This window comes from Ammodytes marinus (genome assembly GCF_949987685.1).
Source record: "Ammodytes marinus genome assembly, chromosome: 14".
Lineage (NCBI taxonomy): Eukaryota > Metazoa > Chordata > Actinopteri > Uranoscopiformes > Ammodytidae > Ammodytes > Ammodytes marinus.
In genome coordinates this window covers 27,073,500-27,096,124 of record NC_137218.1, presented here as the reverse complement: position 1 = coordinate 27,096,124, position 22,625 = coordinate 27,073,500, and the positions used below count along the sequence as shown (strand labels likewise).

General features: G+C 40.8%; 2 protein-coding genes across 3 annotated transcripts in view; one reads left to right on the top strand and one right to left on the bottom strand.

Annotated features, from left to right (window-relative positions):
* atp2a3 (ATPase sarcoplasmic/endoplasmic reticulum Ca2+ transporting 3) overlaps positions 1–22,625 on the top strand; it is a 333,837-nt gene that overhangs the window by 146,423 nt on the left and 164,789 nt on the right. The gene's annotated exons all lie outside the window — the stretch shown is intronic.
* Positions 138–17,268, bottom strand: p2rx1 (purinergic receptor P2X, ligand-gated ion channel, 1). Of its 2 annotated transcripts, none has more exons than XM_080041225.1 (13): positions 16,999–17,268; positions 11,670–11,814; positions 8,652–8,723; positions 8,195–8,264; positions 5,636–5,723; positions 5,381–5,461; positions 4,674–4,815; positions 4,104–4,246; positions 3,040–3,130; positions 2,876–2,941; positions 2,672–2,767; positions 1,067–1,111; positions 138–963 (listed from the first exon to the last, which is right to left on the bottom strand). In XM_080041225.1, the coding sequence occupies exons 1-13, from the start codon at positions 17,133–17,135 to the stop codon at positions 958–960; spliced, it is 1,182 nt and encodes a 393-aa protein (XP_079897351.1). In that variant the 5' UTR covers positions 17,136–17,268; the 3' UTR covers positions 138–957. The 2 variants fall into 2 exon arrangements, with proteins under 2 accessions (XP_079897351.1, XP_079897352.1); XM_080041226.1 differs by having other exon boundaries at positions 8,207–8,264.

The window sequence follows — 22,625 nt, the reverse complement described above, 5'->3', positions numbered from 1 at the left end:
AAAAAAAAGAAAATATTCAAGTATAGTACAAGTGTCTGAAACTTGTCCTTAAGAACAGTACTTTGGTAAATGTACAACGTCACATTCCACCTCTGGCACGGTGAGATAAGACAGAAAACGCAGTGATATTACTGTACATCTCTTTATTGAATTGAGTTGTCCATCACACGGTGAACACATCAGGGGATGAATGGCTCTGACGTCATGTGTCGGCGTCATGCCCTGCGTTCCAATCCCCATACTTCCCTACTATTTAGTATGCCAGAAAAAGATTTAGGATGTCCCAATACATGCACGTCAATTGTAGTATGCTGAAAATACATAAATGCCCCACTAACTCCAAAAGCATTTTGGAGTATTCGGCTTTATTCTTGACATTTCTCAACAAAATTAAAAAGAAATCTTCCTTCTCTGATTTTTTTCTCTCCGGTGGCCCTAAAACTCGTCTGTACTTTAGTATGTAGTGTAGAAAAAAGAAAGAGTATGTGATTTGGAACGCAGGGATGCTTTGACAAAGGCTGTGTGTCCGTGCTGGTGGAAGACCTGTTGTGGATGAGTGGCGTATGAACAGTGTGCACTGAAGGCCCACCCACCAAAAGTCCTTCCACCTCTGAGTTTATTATGGGGGACGGGACGGTTAGGAAGGGGAAATCACATCCAGAGGAATGATAAAAAGCAAACCGAGCTTCCCAAAAAGTACACATACAGCTATGGCTCACGTCACAGTTTCCCAGTGTGTGGAGGAGGGGGGGGGGGGGGGGGTGTAAGATGGAACGCAAGATCGAGAAGGGGCAATGTCATTTGGGTGTGTCCACTCCAGTCCTCCTGACTCCATTAAGAGAGAGAGTGTGTGTGTGTGTGTGTGTGTGTGTGTGTGTGTATTGTAAGCAGGATCTATTGCACGGTCCCAGTGAAGTATACTCCGTCAAAGTACTACCTCAAGAGTCGAATCCCATGTCACTTCTACAACAGGAAGAGCAGATAAACACACCGTCACATAAACACACACACACACACGCAAAGCAAATAGACTTTTATAGTGTAAAGAAAGACATGGAACTCTTACTTTATCTCCATTACTCTCTGTGCTGCCTGCCTCTGATTCAGGGTCCTGGGGGAGTAATGTCAAACGTGTTGTTTCAAATACTCTTTAATAAAAAAATATTATAAAAACAAATGATTCTCCTCATCAGCACACATCAGATAGGAAAAAAACTATCTAATTCCACTGTCTAGACTCCTACGTGCACTCACGTTGGACTTGGTCAGGGGCTTGCACTTCTTTGTCTGTCTTTGTATTTGCTTCAAGGCTGTAATAGCTGCTTGTGTGTAAGGCAAGAGCATCGCTGTCATGCTGTCAACACAAAATATGTTCTGCCCAGTTCAGTTTAAGTAATCTATAATGCAAAATGCACTTTTTTTCATGTTTGTTCAAACACTCCATTCAGATTCACATTTTTCTAAATTCTAGTAGAAACCCAAATAACAATTTTGATTGTGAAAATCAGCATAACATTTGCCCTTTAAAGTGGGACAGTGTCTGCGTGGGATAGGGGGAAAGTTGTACCACTGGCTGGCACTGGCTTGTTATGTGGATAAACACAGCAGTAATCTGATGATGTGATGGTGTGTGTGCGTGGGTTGGGGGGTTGGGGGGGGGTCTACTTTTTGTGTGTGTGGCATTCCTTCGCTAGAACTGATTCAGATCCTGCATAACTCTGACTTAATACTATTGATACTTTGTTGCATGCCTCTCTGCTGCCACCCTGTGTTCAACCTGACAACAGCAGTTACATTAGATAGGCCTTACGCATAGGGCTTTCACACCGACATGGTTGTGGTTCCGTTCTGGAGTGTCTGAGAACCTTTCTATTGAAGCAGCCTGCTTTCATACCAGTTCAAGTGGAACCAAAAGTTCAACCCCCATTTGTCACGGGCTTGTGTTTTTTTTTATTTTTTTTTGCTGCTCTCTAACTTGTCCTGGATGTCGGTTAATGCCCAAATCTCCACGAGCATTTAGTTTGTCCCTGGCAGAACGCTGACAGTACTTCTGTTCTACTGCCTGGACAATGTTAGTGCCTTCGTCTTCTTCATTCTTCATCTCGTCTTCAGCTTAGAAACGCTCCTTGATGAGTTCACGGTTTAGCCTGGTCCTACCAGACCATCATACTTCATTTCATTTGTACAGAAGATCTGGAATCGCTCAATTGACAAACGTTAACTCACTTGAAGGAGGGTGTCTGTTGAAGTTTAAAACTATTGGATGACCCAGTGCCACTCTGGATCTGCCAACCTATCGCATAACGTTTGGTTGTGACGTATGTCATGCGCCGGCTTCTGAGCTACTCCCTCTGTTCGCTGATTGGACTGGCAAAAATCTGTCTGGAACAAAACCTAAGAATATACCGCAGGCCCAGACTGACTACTGAAGGGAAATGAAAATTGAGCGGTAATACTTCGGCGGGCGGTGCCAGGCTAGTCACGGTTCCCATCACAAACAAACCATGCTTTGGTTCCAGACGAGAACCAACTTTTCAGGTTCAGAACCAATTTATTTCAGGTGTGAACATGCCGGCCAGTTTCAAAAGTAGGTTCTGAAACCCGGAACCGACACAGAGCCTTTGCCGGTGTGAAAGCCCTATATCATTGTAAAACAAATAATGGAGCTTACCTGTACGTGTGAGTCCGTGTATTTGAATTTCATGTTCTTGTAAAATTCTCTTTTCGGTAGCAAATAGAGCATTACTAAGTCACACAATACAGTTGCCTGAAACAAAAAAATATTTCACAAAATCAGAATGATATTGGTTTGTTTACCGAGGAGTTCCTCACACAGTGAATAATGAGTGCAGGTGTTAGGAGTGCTCTAACCTACCACTCCAAAAATGCCCACTCCAGAGCCTATGGCCATGAGTGTTGGGATGATATCAAATTTTCTTGCCTGTGAAAGACAAAAGTGCAGATAATTCAAAATCCCTCTCCCTGTATTTCTCAAATCAGAAATTCATCACATTCAAAATATTTCAAAGTATCACTTACCAGTGACTGCACAATGACATCAACCCGGATCCCAAACACTTTGAGAAGGGTTCTTATATCAGTTTTGTTCTCCAAAAAATGCTTTGCATACCTGCAGACAGCCATAGGATGTGTTACAATATGTCACAACGAATGCATCTGCCACAGCAGTTGGTTAATATTTACATTTATCAGATACAGTTCAGGTGCCTTAACAACAGTGTGTTTCTCCCGTTTATTAAACTGCTGCCAAACTTATATCATCCTGTTAGCAATGGACACATTTTTCTAGTTCACTTTTACAATTTTTTTAAAATAATTAGAAGATATCTGCTATCCCAAAGCAAACGATCACAATCAGCAGACTATCCTCAGAATACAAAAAAAAACAATAAAAAGTTATAGCTCCGTACGGAAGCCAAGAACGGCCATGTTAAAAATGATTTGTGCATGCTTTTGTCTCAAATATGAAAAACATCATCTCCTGATAACAAGGAAACAAAAGTTTGTTTCCTCTTTCTACTGATTACTGATGTCAAAGGACTTTATCTCGAGATCACCAGCGAATTATCTCATGGTCTTGAGATAACTAAGCCTGTTGTCTCTCGATAACGGAGGAATGTTTACCTCTTATTATTGATATCATTACAGTTCTCTACACTTATGTTGGGATATCTTGTGAAAAACAAAGATGCCTTTCTTCTGATAACGAGATCAACATCTTGTGATCTTGAGAACACTGCATTAATAAATAGTTGCAAGCATTGGCGTTCTCATATACCATCGTTAATTCTTAGAGTGCCACTTGATCTGTTTGAACTAAGAGCAAGCAAACATCGTAAACTTCATGCGGTTCAGTTCAACTCCCACTAATTAACACGTCGTATACAGTTTGTTTAATTTGTGCAAAGAATGAACAGTGTTAAAACAACAGTTGGGTGTTGGAGCTATATCAATCCTCACATCTGACTGTCAGCTAAAACACAAATAAGCATATTGACCCAAGTGTCACGCTCTATTGGTTTTAGCACCAGAGCTTAAACCAAGAAATATTTTCTTCCACGTTCACACAGTGACGTACAGACCTGAAGTTGTAGCCCAATGAGGCAACTTTGTCTGTCCCATCAGGGTTTCCGTACAGGCCATGGAACCGGTACTCTGGTTTACAGTGTTTCACATGATAGTCAAAGTTACACGTCCAATCCACCACCAGGCCAATGGCCCCTCCCTGTCAGGACACAAGCAGATGATGAGGGTCTGCATCACAACAAGAGAGAAAAAAGGAACAAAACACCAACAAAATACACCCTGCGTTCCAATCCCCATACTTCCCTACTATTTAGTATGCCAGAAAAAGATTTAGGATGTCCAAATACATGCACGTCAATTGTAGTATGCTGAAAATACATAAATGCCCCACTAACTCCAATAGCATTTTGGAGTATTCGTCTTTATTTTTGACATTTCTCGACATAATGAAAAAAATATCATCCTATTCTGATTTTTTTTCCTCTCCTGTGGCCGTAAAACTCTTCTGTACTTTAGTATGTAGTGTAGGAAAAAGAAAAAGTATGTGATTTGGAACAAAGGGACAATATATGTGAAGCTGCTATGAGCTGAAGGTCCTCCCTAAAGATCTTATGCAGACGACTCACAACTTTCGCTATTGTTTCAAAGTCGAAGCCGATCAGTTTGACTATGTCTCCCAGTCTGAATATGGGACACAGTGGATCATTGTCTGGATGATACAGGCATTTGCTGATGTACTTTCCGTCAATCCCCTCCACCAGGTTACTCCTGAAAACAGAATTAGTCATCATAAAAAACACAGGATTAAGATATTCATCGTCCAAACATTGACAAAGACAACATGTGACATTTTGATTGGTTGATTCTTCATGAAACGTGAGTTTAAACGCCCTTGGTTTTGGCAAAACGTTCAAAACTTTAAAGGCATACACCAGGAAAATGAGTGTTACATTTTCATAAAGTTTGGGGACTTTCCAGAGACAATAATTCAAAATAAGAAAATTTGAAATAAGTGTAGTAGAAGATCAAGATATCCTGTCCATTCAAGCTCCAAACACTTTGAATACTACAAGTCCCATAATGCAATTTGATGAAAAAAAGCTCCTCCAGAGCCAAGTAACTTGTTATATCAATTGAGTAAACTGTTCTATTTGTACAATCGGAGTGGTGCCCCTTTAGGAATGTTTGAAAATGATTCAATTTAGGGTGAACTTGTAGAAAACATAATGCCAAAAACGTTGCTTATTTATAATTTTGTATCCATATTTGGAATTGTGTGTGTAGTATCTACTGGAATTCAATTCAGCGTGATGATGCATGAGGGTTCCTTCACCTTGAGACACCAAATGAGGGGAAAGTCACAGAGTTCTTGATGAATAGTGTATAGTTCTCTGCAGACATCAACAGAGCAGGGCTAGATGGAAACACACAGAGGAGAGAGGAGCATCAAATCCAGTCTGTAGTCGAGGAGCATGAATCCTCAAATAAATTACACTTAACCGCACAAAAAAAGAAAAGACAAAAAATTCAGAGTCATAACATGCATTTCAAGCCAGTATCAGCTTGCAGTATGAATATTTCGACATACTCTGGTATGTTGAGATCGTTCTCAACAGGGCACCATGCCAACACCTCACAGGTCTTAGTGGAATTCACGCAGCGTCCAGTCATTTGCCCTTGAAATAGAAAAAAACATATTGGAGTTCATCGTTCAAGACAAAACTTAAAAAACTGGAGCAAGCATGAGGACAAAGTAGGCTACAACATGTGTTTTTTAGGGCGGGGGGGAGGGGAAAACTGTAGGCTTTGATCATCTTATCTTGAATTAGCAAACTGCAAGCAAGCGAGCGAGCGAGCTAGCAAGATGTAAAAGTGAATTAAAGCAAGAGTGCTGAAATGACTGTTTTTCCTTTATCTGATGCTGAATTTATCTTTCCACTGCGATTGTGATTGTGGCTCTTGTTGGTATGGTGTCTCTCTCACACTGTGCTGGGTGAGTTCATAGACAGCAGGCGCTTGGTGCCGCAGCCTCCACCAGTCTGTTTTAGCTAAGGGGGGGCGCCTCCGCAATGTTGTCTACAAGCATAAAGTACTGTACGGTGAATTTGACTGGTCGGAAACAGACCCTGCAGTTTCTCTGGCTAGCATCAGTCTTATTAAATGTGATGTGGGTCAGAGGACTTGTAAAAGGCTCAGAGTGTATAACCCTCGGACATGAGACGGAGGGATATTACATTTATGTAACTGCTCTTTGAACTCCCTGGTAACACGCTGTTGTGTCGAGACCTATTAAAAACTCCTATTTGTCCGAATAGTTATTTGTTTTGAATGTCTCTGTGTGCTTATCCCTTGTGTCAGCTCCTATGCACAGGAGTGATTGTAACGTCTCGCGTCTGTGCTTACATATACCAGCATGTGTCTGCTTGCTAAAGGCAGGGTTTGACTTACCAGCTTCTATGATCAACAACACATAGGCCTACTGTATGAACATGCACACTGTTTCTGGTTGCTAAGACTCAGGTTGTTGATTCTAATATTTGTTTTTCTTTCTTCGGGCCGTTGCACTAGAGCAGGGGTTCTCAAACTTTTGATAGCTGAGTGCCAATTTAGGAACCCAACATTGGACCGGGGGCCGCCGAATGGCCAGCGTCTTTGCATTTTTAAAGTTTACATGTATTGGTCTGCATCCAATAATGTGTAATTAACACATTTTCATTAATAAATGAAGGGCTAGGTTTCATTTCAACATTGGGGGGGAACACATTAAAAGTGGGGGTCTGGGTGTTGTCCCCCAGAAAAATTTGAGGTTCGAACACTTAATTTTGTGCATTTTGGTACATTTTTATGCAGTAATTTGTGTCTTCTGTATTGGTGGACTAGTTATGGAAAAGACAACTAGCTCCCATTGACACACATCTAATGGAATATAAATCAGTAAGGCACTGAGGCATTCTGTATTGCATTCAAATATTTATTCTACTTTATTGTTCAAAACTCTCTGCACATTGAAAACGTGTCACCTTTTGGAGTGTTTTTTTGTAGGGGTGTTATTACGGTAGGGGTGTTATTATTAATAATTGGGGAATGAATATAAACAATTAGGAGGGATATTTAAGTATTTCGACCCCTGTACTGTTTTTACTGTTACGGGGGACGCATCCCCTCTGTCTGTTTCAATTAAAAAAAAAATAATAATAATTCATAATTCAATGCGAGCCGCCAGATATGTTTCCGCGGGCCGCACTTTGAGAACCACTGCACTAGAGCAATGCATTCTTAACTCTAAATGTTTACTGACAGTGATGAGTCAGTTCTGGTGTGTTTTTAGTTTGTGTTATGCGAGCCCGTCCAATAGCATTTCTCAAGAGCCACAACCCATTTTGCAAATACACCGCTCCATAACCTGACATGATACTCTTACTGACCTCCTGTCAATGGCTACAGGAACACATAGGGTGAGACACTGCAGGCAGCATTGTTTTCTTTCAAGCACTGGTCAATTTTGAGATTGTTGTCTATTTTGCTTCAACAACATGTCTTCTTTCATACTAGTGTAAATAAAAAGGTCCAACATGTTTATTTAGGTGAGAATTTGACTAAACCTTGTCTGTTTGCATCTGAATATTCTCCTATTCAACCATCTTCAACGGCCATTATCTCAACATTAGTTTCTTTCAATACTGTCGACCAAAAATCCCAACTTCTAAAGCATTTACATCAACTAAACTTTCCATGATCATTCTAAGCACTACTCAGAAGGATTTGTTCAAATGTTCGTTTTAAGAGAATTTTTTTCCTTAAAAGCACGACGAAAATGTATTTTTAAGACCCATAGGCCTACATAGTCATTTTTGATGTCTCTATCTCTATCCAAAATCTGTTCTGCAAAAACTTTTGCACACTAATATGAAATAAAGTTAAATGAACTAAATTAACTAAATCAATATCTAAATGTATGTTTTTTTATAGGGGTGCATTAGACACACTTTAGGCCTATCGGTTCCTAAAGTGTCTCGCCTTAAGAGAAAGGCTTTCGTCTGAAGCGAAACAAAGCAAGAATATAGAAAAAGCCGAGTTGGTAGCACAGACAGACGGTTACTCAGTGAGGACTGCGCCGGTCACACACTGTCGGGCCGTCAGGATTTACCATGTCCCGTACGTTTGTATCTCCCTCCTTCACAGTCGGCATTCGAGCTGCAGTTGTGTTTGCCTGGGAGCTGTTACAAACAAGAGAGAGTGGGGTGAGCGTGTATACACGGCAATGGAATGTAGACGTAGTGAAGAAAAACAGTGCATTTCAAACATGTGAATGTGAAAGTAAGGTTTTGCATGTATTGCGGTGGCATTTTGCAGTGTAACATCCACCGCTGCATACTAAGTCATGTTGAAACCATTACAAGATTGGTTCTGCTTTTCAACAGCTACACAAACACCCAATTACAGAAACAGTCTTGGAATGACAGACACTTTCTGTTTTGTTTGTTGCTATTTATGGAAGTGTAAGCTGTAAGTCAGACGAAGAACAGACAAAACAGTGAAGGGGTAGAGAGGAAATCAGGAAAAAAACAAAATCAAAAAAGCCTAGGGAGCATTTTTTCACCAACCTCTGGACAGTTGCCCATCCGCTGACCTTCAGTTATGATGTAGTTGGTCATCACCACAAAGGAAGAGTCTCCCTAAGGTTGAGGATTGAAAGAAAGTCATTTGTTTATTTAAGCGACGAAATGCCATTATAACGGATGTAGTGCTATGCTGCCTGCTAGTGTTTATGGAAGGCAAACATTCATCTGTTACACAACCCACCGCTAACCCTGCTGCCTCACAACGCCTCACAGAAACATTCATGTCCCAGAAAAAAAGGACAATGTTGTGTTATCATTGATCAGTTTCTTGCTTCAGGGAATAGTTCCACATTTTCTGAAATAACCTTTTGAGCTGTACTGCCTCTCCTGTCTATATGGCGAGAATTAAAGGTGTAGTCAGCGATTCTGAGGAATGCTTGTTGTCCAAATAATAATAATGGATGGGATTTATATAGCGCTTTATTCCCTAAGGACTCAAAGCGCTTACAGGGTTCCAGGTTCCATTCATTCACACACAGTCATACTGGTGGTTGTAAACTACGATAGTAGCCACAGTTGCCCTGGGGCAAACTGACAGAAGCGTGGCTGCCATTCCGACCACCACCTCAAACATACAGCATTCATACACATTCACACCAGGCAAGGTGGGTGAAGTGTCTTGCCCAAGGACACAACAACCATGACACAGGTGGCTGGGCGGGGATCGAGCCGCCAACCCTTGGATAATTGGCCAACTCGCTCTACCAACTGAGCCACGGTCGCCCCAAATCACTTTTTGTCATGATCATTGATTATCTGATCACAATCCGCCACCTGCCTAGGTTCTGTAAACAGGTGTGTGAACAACAGGGGCCCATAGTAGCTATAGTAACAAGTCTGTTAACAGAGCCCAGGCTTTGTATAAACACTAGATTGTATGGATAGTATAGAAAGGTAGTGGATCATGAGGAGATATTCACAGATTTTGACAAGCATTCTCCAGAATCACTGACTGAACCGTTAAGCTAGAGCCACAGGGAAACAGCTAGCTTGGTTCCGTACGAGAATGACAAAATCAACCAACTGACAACCTTTAAAAAGCTGGTGCTTGGTCCTGGCACGGTTGGAAGAGGTGTGCTTCGACATGGATGCCGATGTACGAGCACGAGCTGGCACGAGCACACACATATACAGCTGTCCTGATTTTAATTGTATATGATACTGTTTCCTACGACCCAATATGTCCATGCGTGCAACAGACACTTAAAAAAATTGGGGTTCGGGTTGGTCTGATGTGGAAGTAGAATGTTTGCTGCAAATTTGTCCGAATGAAAATGATTCCAAAACAATCGGATACAAATATGCTCCGAAAACCCACATGTATTAAGACGTGATGACGTATTGGCAAAGCGCAATCATGCTTAGGCCCCGATCTTCTGAGGCACTGTGTGAGTGCAGGCCAAGCCTGTCAATCACACTAGAGCACGGAACGGAGCAACTGGGCCAAGTGTCAGTATGCCCTTCGTATTAAGCGGGGAGAGACCATATTGGGATTGGAATGTATCATGAATAAGAAGTCAGTGTTGCTCACTTTACAACTGTATTTTATCAACAAAAACACATTCCACTTTCAGTTCCAATGAACTATGACATGTATTAATAGTCCCATTTAGATCCATATCAATCTGGGAACACTGACCTCAAGCCCTTTCATGTCCTGGGAAAGTTTTTAATTAGGCGCTATCATTGTTGTCAATGTTCCGCTTGGGATAAGATGCTGAATCCTATTGCACAATGTGCTACTTTGATGCTGTTGACTGTATTAGGTTTATTGTTGTGCAGAGGACATATTCAGAACATGAAGCAGGCTATGGCCTATTTGACTATATTTCTAATTCCAAGTGAACCAAGGCTACTACATAAAAAACATCCACGGTCACAAAACAATGAGCGTCTGGGGAATAGTCAGTGGATTTAGAGGTGGATTTCAGAATAAAGATGAACCAGTGGTTGATTGGCTGATCAAAGCGTGAGATATTATACCCTGTTGGTAGGGTTTATCATACCCAAACCATGTGACTAATCCACTCTTAATTTGAAAAAGGTCCACACCCACACCTCAAAGCAAACAGGAGAATCTTCATTGTGTCTCTTTTATTCCTCTCCAGCAGATAACAGGAGCGAGCGACATATTTGGGCAAACAAAGACATATGTTTGACCGGAGTCTCGCTTGACGGTAAGGTTGTTTGCTCAGCTCTTCTTTACAGGATGAAGCCAACCACTTTTGGTAGGCATACAGAGAGAGAGAGAGAGAGAGAGAGAGAGAGAGAGAGAGAGAGAGAGAGAGAGACACTTTGAGGTTGACAAAGCAGTAACTCTCAATCAGTGTGTACTTTATCCAAGTGTCGTCAATGATTGGATCTGGGCATCAAATCCCAAGCCAACACGGATGTTTTAAAAGCATGACTATGACTCAACCTTGATCTTTGTCACGATAAGACCAAGAGACGAGAATTTTTTCTTCAGGGAGCAGAGAGAGTGTTGAAGCTGCCTGTCTGACGCATCCTGATTTTCATTCACTACAACTGTTTGATTCATGGACTGTGATGGATGATGACTTCCCTGAAAGATAATAATTGAAGGTTAATGAGTGATTTTATTGCTACGTATTAAAAGGTGGAGTCCAGTCCGATTCTGGAGAATGCTTGTTTGTCAATTTCAAAATCAGTGAATATCTCCTCACGATCGGCTACCTGTCCATACTGTGTGTGCGCTGAAACAAAGGCTCTGTAAACGGGCATGTTGCTAGCTACGGTGGGCCCAGTTTGTATTCACTTTTTTTTTTACACACCAATTTACGGTGCCTAGGCTGTGTATTGACACCAGATTTTGTTTTCAGAGCACAACCAGTTCATACAGGTAGCGGATCGTGCGGAGATATTCACAGATTTTGACAAAGAGCGATTTTGACAACAAACGTTCTCCCCGGAATCATCGAATCCACCTTTTATATGTACGTGTCTGTGTGAAAGGCCTCACAGCCCATAGCAGTCACTCACATGCGGAGGAAAGACGTAGTCGGCCACGTCCCATACTCTCTCCTTCCCGCTAACATTGGTGTAGCCCACCCCTTTCATTTTGGTGAAGACGGAGCTCACTGCTGTGTCCACGGACTGGTAGCCTTTCTCGTAGATGAACACCCACCTACATGAGGCACAGAAAGCATAAACGTTAGGCCTGTCAGTAGGGCTGTGTATTGGCAAGGACTTTGAGATACGATATGCAACCACGATACATGGCTCACGATATTATATATCTCGATACATCGCGGTACAATGCATTATTGCTATATATTAGGATTCCACACAGTTCAATGAAAATGCCAAAACAGAGTTGAAATACAAGTTGCTGTCACATCACATTACATTGATAATTAAGCGCACACTTTCATTCAAATTCAAAACCCTGCAATTGGAGTCAACTTAGCACCACACAGATATCACAAAACTAAACATCATGTTTAGTTTTGTGAACATGATGATATTGCGGTATTGATATTTTAGCACAGCCTAACCCGGCAGTGCCTCACCCTCACCCCACCCCGGCCAAACCCCACACAGGCCAGGGCATGTATGGTGGTGATGTAGGGCCTACAAATTCTGCACAATCCCCAACGTCCAGCCAACACATCCAAGCCATTGTGGTTGTGTACTCTACAGGCATGAGACACGGCTATTAAGCAAGTGCTCAAGTCGTTCAAGTGGAAAGTCAATAATACTCTATGCGTGGTCCCAGTTGTGGTTAATAGAGATACAGTGTTGACGGCTTAAGAACATAATGACATGTTCCAACCTGAGAGCATAGGTCCACATACAGTAACACACTGAATAATAGTATTACATATCATATGGTGCCTCAAATTGTACCATATGTGCATCGATCCGCAGAGAATATAAACAAAGCAAAACATTTCAAAGAACATCATACATAGAAAATGTCAAAAATATATGTTTTTCTAGAAGTGGCCAAACAAAAGGGATAGAACGAAGTAGGAAAAACCTTAGGTGCACTATACTATGTAACTTTGAGAAGTGAACAGTTAGTAAGATATATTCTCATAACTGAATTAACAGACTCTCTTCACAACAAAAATTATCCCTGGAACACTGTTTGAAGTAAGAAAGCTTCCTTGGGAAGTGTCTATTTCACTGTTTACAGTAGCAGGGCCCACAGGTTTGTTAACATATTCTAGTCTAACGTTTGGTTCCAGGTGCCTCAACACATTTTGATTTATGATGATAGAATTATTCAATACTAAGAATTCCATATAGAGAACATATGTTTTGTAAAGTAACTACAGGCTCTGGAAATATAAACAAATCCCCCTCCTCTGAAACTACACAGTGAACCTTTCTTTAAATAAGAGACATTATGAAAACGTTATACAAATAGCATGATGTCTCAAGGCTATGGTTTTTAAATGCTTAATGGTGTCATATTAAAATGTCTGCAAATTCATTTACTGAAATGAAATACCAAAATATAATTTTGAGGACCTTGTTCTTCACTAGAGTATCTTTTTATTTGATTAGATTGTATTAAAAAAAAGTATATTATATATATCTATATATAAGTATAATAAGGTATTTTTATATCTATTTGATTTTGTTATTGCTACCACAGTCCTTGGAGGGAATAGTGTAAGTCTAAAAGCCACTGCTTTTGGAAGCTATAGTTTCTAGTTACTTTTTATATTAAGACTTTACGTTTAAAAAAAAACCTATGGTGTTACATAATACGTTCATGAAAGGCAATGCATTTCTATATATAAGAGTTATCTCATCTTGCTCTACTGGCAATCATCTAGACAGAGATATGAGATCCGCTGATGTCACTTCCTTCTAATTGTTTTGCTCCTTCTGTGTATCTGGCCAGGGGGTAACAGCTGGTGTGCACTGGGAGGACACTGTATGTACACACACACACACACACACACACACACACACACACACACACACACACACACATGCACAGACAGGTACATGCAGAGCTATTTTGTGTATAGGGTGTGAAAAGCAATTATACCACCTGGCAGAAAGGCCTTCAGGACGGCATGTATTGTAACACACACAACCACTTTGCCAGTGGACAATGAAAGCACAGAGACACCTCTTTCATGCTGCAGGCTGTAATAAAGTATACGCACCATGAGCTAAAGGAACACAACTATTATCAGATAGGCAAATCAAATTATGCAAGTTGGGGCTTACATTTTGTGTGGAAAGCTGAGAAACAAAACTAGAGCACGTTAATGGGAACAAAGAAAAAGCGATGAGCGTGAAATAATAGAAGGATCTTCCAAAACAGCAGTCTAAGTGAGATGTGTATCTGCTCCGACAGAGGAGAGAAGAGCGAGGCAAGCTTCTGGATGTGTGCACACAGGGCTGTCTCACCCTCCCTCCCTCCCCCCCAGCATACTGTGGCACAGAGATTAGTCTTCATTTAGTCAAGACCATTCAGAATGGAAAAAAAAATTAAAATCATCCTTCAACAAATGAATGAAATGCAAACAATGGAATTGGCAATTTATGTCAACTTTAAAGTGGCAGAGAGGAGAACTCATTAAAACAATGAGTGATTGTGGTTCGCTGAAGCTGCCGTTATATATCAAATTAGTCTTTTTTTTTCAATGATAGATGTACTCTCTCTCTATTGGTATGGCAAATACTTTCAGAACCAATGGTGGGATTTGAGCAGGTATACCTCTATTACTAAGCATTAGCAGGGCAAGGGTGCATCATCTTTCATACATATTAATGAAGTTGTCAGCTGAGACAATATAAAAAGCAACCAGGTATATTTATCGAATAAGGGTGTACTGAAAGCTACAATACATTGCTGTTTATTTCTTATTGACCCAAAAGCCAGAATAACAGGTACATAATAAATATATTTGTGGCAAGTCTAGGGTTAAAAAATTGAATCTAAAATTCCTGAAAAGACAAGCAGCGGTTCAGCGGTTCACTGCTGTTGCATGAAAGGCACATGGTGACTCCTGCTCTACCTGCCAGCCCGCTGACTGAATCATAAAGAGCAGACTATACAATCACATCTCCCCACATGCCAATCATCAGACAGACAAAAGTGTGCTAAAAAGCAAAGTGACAGCCAGGGATGGAGCTCTCTGTGTGTGTGTGTGTGTGTGTGTGTGTGTGTGTGTGTGTGTGTGTGTGTGTGTGTGTGTGTGTGTGTGTGTGTGTGTGTGTGTGTGTGTGTGTGTGTGTGTGTGTGTGTCTTTGTACCAAAAGAGACCTCACCATTGGAAGACACCCTGGCACTCCACACCACACTGCACAGTTCACCTTTCAGGCGAGACACTGTAGGATAGGTGATTTTTTTTAACTTGGAGATATCATGAAACTTTATCAACGTAAACCTCACATTAAAACTATTTTTTTTTCTATTTACATTTTTGTTCATAAATGTTTGAAGATATATGGAAACAAGTGGCAATATCTGACCAATGATGTGTTCATCTGAATCAAACAATTAACAACATAATATGAACAAATCCTTCCGTAATGACCTTCAGAATAGTGCTGAGAATGATAATGGAAAGTTGATGTAGGTGCTTTATTTGGTTCAGAGCATTGACAAAATATATGTTGTTAAAATGTGTTGAGATAATGGCCGTTAAAGATGTTTGCGTAGGATAAATATACAAACGCAAACGGGCAAAGTTTAAGTGACGTGTTATAGAAGCAAAATAGCCTAAAAACTCCAAATGTACTGTGTAGTGTTTTGGCCTGCAGTGTCTCATTTTAAGATTTTCTCACAGGGTTTGAAAGTGAGCGTCCACAAATGAATCGTCTGTTACCATCTAAACTGAAGAGAAACCAACAGTGGCCATGCTTATTTCGATAATTACCTGGCCATTAGCAAGAGAGGCTGTTCTTTTATATTTCTTTCTTTGTCACATTTTGAATCAACTTCCATGTCACTGCAAGAATGTAACATGTCTCTGCATTGTACTGCAGTGAACTGGGCAGCCGTTGATTGTGATGTAGTTTAGCACATGCCTCAGCTTGTTTATCACACACACAGCTCCTCAGGTTCTGCTGAGACACACACACACACACACACAGACACACACACACACACACACACACACACACACACACACACACACACACACACACACAGACACACACACACACGCAGAAACACTCACGCCCGCACACACACACACACACACACACACACACACACACACACACACACACACACACACACACACACACACACACTCTCTCTCTCTCTTTCTCTCACACACTCATACTTATGCAGAAATATGAACAGTCCATGAGTAATTACAACGCATTTCATTTCCAAGCAGGCTCCCACTGTTCAGTGTCTCGGACATGTCAACACAAGTGTGAGGAGGAAGATATGCGTAAGTTGAGGAACAGGCTTTATCTTGTGTTTCAGTTATCTGGCCCCTTTGATCTAGCATTCTATCCCATTCTGCCCATTCACTCGACCATTCATGACTGCAGGGCTTATTTGCCGTGTCAACAGTGTGCATGCATCTCTGACCCTTGATTGCAACCCTTCAGAAGTCAAATGCTGTGTCTTCCTCATAAAGAATTACCTTTTTATTACAAGAGTATTAAGGTGAGACACTGCCGGGAAAATAAAAATAGTTGACTTAAGCCCTGGCCAATTTTGAGATGTTTGGCTATTTTGCTATTTGACGTAACCTTGTCTCTTTGCATTTATATCTTTACCGTATACACAAACATCTTTAACGGCCATTATCTCAAAAGTTGTTTCAATACTCTCTGAACCAAAAACCTCAACTTTTACAGCACTTTTTTAATGCTTAGCACTATTCTGAAGGTTATTACAGAATTATTTGTTCATATATTGTTAATGGTCTAATTTATGTTACATTTTCTTCTTAAAAACATTCCCAAAAATTCATTTTTAAGACCTGAACACCATATTTTTCGTATTATAGAAATTTAAAAGGGCTGTATCCAAAATCTGTTCAGTAAGGACATTGGACACTCATATGGCGTAAAAAATCAATATAGATTTTAACTCTGGCTTTATCCATTAACATCTGGATTTTAATTTTTTTTTAAGAAATGCAAATGTAGCATAATGAGTTGGATATTACCAAATGTGCAGATTAATTCAAACATTTTAGGAATGTGCAGGCTCACTCTGAAAGGTCAAGCAGTGGACCGGTCAGTGTCACTGCAAGCAAGCTGAAACATGACAAGACAATGTACCGGAGTCTACCTGTTGCACACACACACACACACACACACACACACACACACACACACACACACACACACACACACACACACACACACTCACCCAATGATGTAAGCCAGTACCCCCAGCTGGATGATTCGGCACACCACTCCCACCCTCCGGTTCCTCACCAGCACCTGGCGCGGGGTCTCATACTCAAAGAAGAAGTCAGCTATGACGTTGGTGATTTGGCTCTTCATCTTCTCTTAACCCTGAGGAGGAGGAGGGGGGGTCTCTCTCTCTCTCTTTCACCCCCAAACGCATACACACAGTCCAGACTGACTAGTGTCCAAAAGGTCCTCCACCTCCTTACATGAAGAAGTAACGTCTGGAGTGATTCATGACAACTCCTGCTGTGTAGTGCAGGACTTCCTCCCGCCCACTGCTCTCTCTCTTTCCCTCCCTCTCTTTCTTTCTCTCTCTCTCTCTCTCTCTCTCTCTCTCTATTTCTCTCTCTCTCTCTCTCTCTCTCTCACACACACACACACACACACACACACACACTCACTCTTTCTCTTTCTCATTCCACAGTTTCACTCTCTATTAACTCGGTCCCATTTGCTCAATCGTCCCATTCACAACACCACTGCAACTACTTTTTTTTTCTTTTAGGCTAAAATTTTGGATTGTTATTCTTGATCTTATTCTATAAGATCAAATAATTCTACAGCTGACACACACGAGTCCTGAACCTCTCCTCTGTGTGTGTGTGTGTGTGTGTGTGTGTGTGTGTGTGTGTGTGTGTGTGTGTGTGTGTGTGTGTGTGTGTGTGTGGAATCAAACCTTATCGGGTCCACTGACACTCTCTTCCTGCATTCTAGGCAGAGACAGGAAAAGATAAGCTCAACACAAACACACAGTGTGTGTGTGTGTGTGTGTGTCGTTGTGTACAGCTTGTTTGCCTCTGCTCTCATGTCAACGTTACCCGGACAATATGCCTTTTTAAGTTTTATCATCATTGTGTGTGGGGGCAAGCAGGGAAACGTTACAATTCTCTCTCTCTCTCTCTCTCTCTGTCTCTCTCTCTCTCTCTCTGTCTCTCTCTCTCTCTCTCTCTGTCTCTCTCTCTCTCTGTCTCTCTCTCTCTCTCTCTCTCTCTCTCTGTCTCTCTCTCTCTCCTTTAATATATGGCAAGGTGCTTTGCATTTCTAATTCACAGAGTAAAGCAAGTGTTAAATTCTCAATTATAATAAACTGGGATTGTTCCATGTCAGTATAAAGAAGCTAAAATATTAAGAAGACAGTTGCATAAAAGGTATCCTATCTGAAAATAGTTTTTCTCACTTCTGTGCACTGCTTTTCTAACCTCTAGAGATAAGCGAATGGAACATCTTATTTGGGAATCATGTTTAAAATCCTAATCTAAATCTGCTTAAAGCCTGTATTTCTGAAGGCATATAGATAAGCATTTTACATTGGAAAATCAGCACAAAAAGGGCGTTTCTAGGATTGGGCAGGATAGTAAGGATTTTGCGAGAATTGCAAAAAATAAAAGGGCAATCTGTGACAATCTGTGTGTGACAATCTGAATAATAACCAAAAAAAATGCTCTAATAGAAACAATGCTATGTGTGCCAATTGACCCAGATTTACATTTCGGTAGGGGTAGTGGGAGATAAATGATTCTCGGTTGAGAAACAGGAGCCTACAATGCTAACAGCTCCTTGAGGCTGTGCTAATGCACAAACATGCTTTGAGCTAAATGCTAATGTCAGCATGCTATAAAGATCACCACAGGGTGATGTGATCTTAATGGAGGTCTGGTTCAGTATATCAGTATCGTGCTTGGGTGTAAAATTCTGGTTTTATTTGTTCAGGTTTTGAACGTCTGCCTTCAACCAAATGAATAAGAAAGGTTAAGAAAATCCTTTATTAGTCCTACAGTGGGGACATTTGCGGGTTAATGTAAACATTAAATAAAGCCAGTGACAGTAAGATATTATTTGAGTAGACAGACAGTCGCTAGAATGCAAGTGGAATCTCACTGTGGACCGTTTTGAGAAGAAGTTCCCGTTTATATTTCCATTCAATTTATACACACTTTAGTCCTCTGTATTGCACTGTTTAACCTGTCCTTCTCACACCACATCAACAGGTTACAGTCTAAGGTCAAATCCAAGACTTTTTCTTGTTCTTGTACAGAATGCGTTCCACCCTCGCTCCCCCTGTCAAACTCACTCCGGTCCAAATGACAATACTTCCCATGTTAAATAACGGTGACGTGTAGATCAGCATGCAAGGCCTTACACTCACTCCATAAACTTAAGGTCCTCTATCACTGCCATCATGGGTTGCCACTAATAACTCTTTCAATACACTCACTAACTTCACCTTTTATTCCTCTGCCCACATCCTTGCACACCCGTCATAAAGCGCACCCTGGTTCATGCTCCTATACAAACCCCCGTTCACCTGTGGCAAACTACAACTGCTCCCTACAACACCGCTCTGCGCACAACATTCAGTATTTGTGTGTGTGTGTGTGTGTGTGTGTGTGTGTGTGTGTGTGTGTGTGTGTGTGTGTGTGTGTGTGTGTGTGTGTGTGTGTGTGTGTGTGTGTGTGTGTGTGTGTGTTGGATCAAATTGGTCAAACATGATTCAGGGCTGCTGCAGCCAGTGACTGGTACAAAATACAGAACACTCAAACTGGACAGTCCTATCCCTGTGTCAAAAATATGAAGGACAACTGACACAGTTTCTCAGCTCAATAACTTTTTCCCAAACCCCTTTCTGCTGGCTCATTACTGTCGGTACAATGCATTTTGCCCTTCCTGCTGCCTTTTTGCTGTTTGCCTGTTTCTATGTATGGCATGTCTATACACTGCTCTTCTGTTTATGTGTTGTGCCTGCTCTTGTGAGTGTATGTAGACGTGGTACAGGAAATGTGAAGACTGTGTATGTTTGGATATGTGTTGCTGTCCTTTTTAACTTTTATTTTGGCCGTGACTGATTGCCAGCTGATGGCTGTTGGGAATGTTGAACTCTGCTGTCTTTTCAACTGTGCTGGAAAAAAATGTGTGTTTGTGTGTGTGCTGCTGTTTGTCTTTGACTGTTTTCGAAGTATTTGGATGACCTAACCTGGTCCTACCAGACCATTGTACTTCATTTTATTGAAGGGAAATGACAATTGAGAGGAAGTATGTCGGCGGGCGGTGCCAGGCTATGGATGACCTGGGTGTGTGTGCTGTAGGTATGTCCTTTTAACATTTCATTTGACCTTCTTTCCAGGTAAGAGCCCTCCCCCCCCTAAAAGTATTTTGTCTTCCAGGATGTCTTTTTAAATTAGAATTTGTTACTGATGATGATTAAATAAAAGGTAAAGTCAAAACAAATAAATAAACCTTTGTAATTTTTTTTAATACTTTTTTTCATCAAATCTCCTTTTACAGCAATCAATCAAACAGAACAAGCATCAACTGAACACAAACATGGCTTGTTGTATACATGTTCACCTGGCAGATATACTGTAAAACCCAAAACCTCATTCCGTTTCACCTGGTTTGGGTTGTAGGTATAGGGCCAGGAATGAAGAACTGTGAAACAAATTAAATTCAAAAGTCTCTTTGTGTGGATGCATGCCACCTGAGGTGAGATCGTTCCAGTGATTAGGTGAACCGCCCCTCTGGGTAAACACAACGGTCAGAGTGACAGCGTGAGACAGATAGTCGTACAGTGGGTGTTGGCACCTGGGCCCATAATGCAAACAATCTGATGATGTGTAGCAGATACTACAGTGTGTTCACCATGTTTACCCTATTATTCTAATGTGTTAGCCCTGACCACAAAGTTGATCCCAGACTCAAGGGAGAGGGCATTAGTTGAGGAAGTAGCTGGTAAACAAATGACACACTAGGTCACAGAGGTCTCCATTTAGGTATGATAAGCCAACCTGTACACAACACAAGTCAATAATAGCCTTAGAAGAGAGACACGAGCTGGAAAGAACTTTTGACATATCGTTAGCCTCATAGCATAATTGCCTAAATCACATTTACTCTACTCTACTTTTACTCTAAATCTACTCTATTCTACATCTACTCTACTCTACATCTACTTTTCGTTAGCCTAATAGCATACTTGCCTAAGTCATATTTTAAGGGTTATAGAGTAGGGTAAAGTAGATGTAGAGTAGAGTAGATGTAGAATAGAGTAGATGTAGAGTAAAAGTAGAGTAGAGTAAATATGATTTAGGCAATTATGCTATGAGGCTAACAACATGGATGTCTATAGGAGCGGTTTATTATTAGCTACAATGTGCTGCCATAAAGGCTTGTGGGTAAAAGAACATCCTCTTTGTTCACGACCAGCAACATTCAAACACAGACCATCCAGTCAGGACATGGTGTTAATAAACAGCCAAGGATCTGTTAAACAGGCATGTTGCTAGCTACAGTGGGACACTTTTTCTTTACATACTCTAACTGTCTCCCAAAGAAAGTAGGCCTATATGCTATTGAATAAACTGTATATATTGACCCAATAATATTGTATGTCACATTGCTACACTCATTCCTCAGAAATCAGTCTATTTCTACCCGCAGATGTCAGGTTACAAGGCATTAGTTTCATGAGTTCCTGTGTTATTGCTTAACAACCTGTCCTTCTAAAGAGAGCATGTCGGTGCTTGAACTCATTCCTTAAATGTGACAAATGCAATGGAGAGAAAGCCTTTTCTAACGGATAAGTGAGTCATGTGTGTAGGTGTGTGCTACAAGGCCTTGACCAATATTGAGAGAAAGTTTTATAAAGAGGCCTTGGTTTTGAGGATATGTTGTTTTATAGTGTTTCCTGAAAGCACAAAAGGTTTTTTAAATTTTTTTTTAAACTGGTCTCATGGGGTATTGTCCTGGACTAGCCTACTTTCAAGTTAGCTATTTCATGCTATTAGAAAATAGAGGGTGTATCTTACATTTTAAATAATTATTAGTGGGGCTTTAAGATGTGTAAAGATCTATAAAATAAATGATAGTTTATTGATTTGAGGGTAATCCCCTGGTTACCATATGATCATGATGTACTAAATATCATCAATAACCATTTTCACTTAATACAGGATTTTCGTGGTGTCCTCCAGACAGATTATGTTCCGCCACCGGCCCTAATAGTAGGCTAAATCCAGCATCAAAAAGGTTTAGCAGAATCCAGAATCAACTGTAATCAGGCCATCTGTAACTGGCTCCCCCCAAGCTGATTCGAGTCAGTCTGATGGTGATGTAAAGAGTTGCCATGCTGCCCTCTGGTGGCTGCATCAACAAAAGGCAACGGCATCGACAATAACTTAAAGGCACGACCAATACACATTCATTTCCTGGATGTATTAACTGTATCATGATAATAATAAAAAAACAAGATCACAGCACTGCTCCTGGTAGTGTTTGCTCCATCTCATAAACATGGTTTTCATTTAGTGCTGGCAGGTCTATGCGGTCCTCGGCTGGATAACAATGAAATGTAATAGGCCCATTCCACCAAATGGGTGACATTTGCATGTTGCAACTCTTCCAAATTATACTTCAGATTTTTTATTTTTTCAAAGCTGAATCTCATAACACATATATTTAACCATTCAAAACATATATTGGTCAATCTCATGAAATTGTATTGAATTTTTAACTAGGTGTATATAAATTTATTAAAGTAACAGTACTGAAAGTAACAGGACTGAGTTTTTAACATATAAATGGCATAAA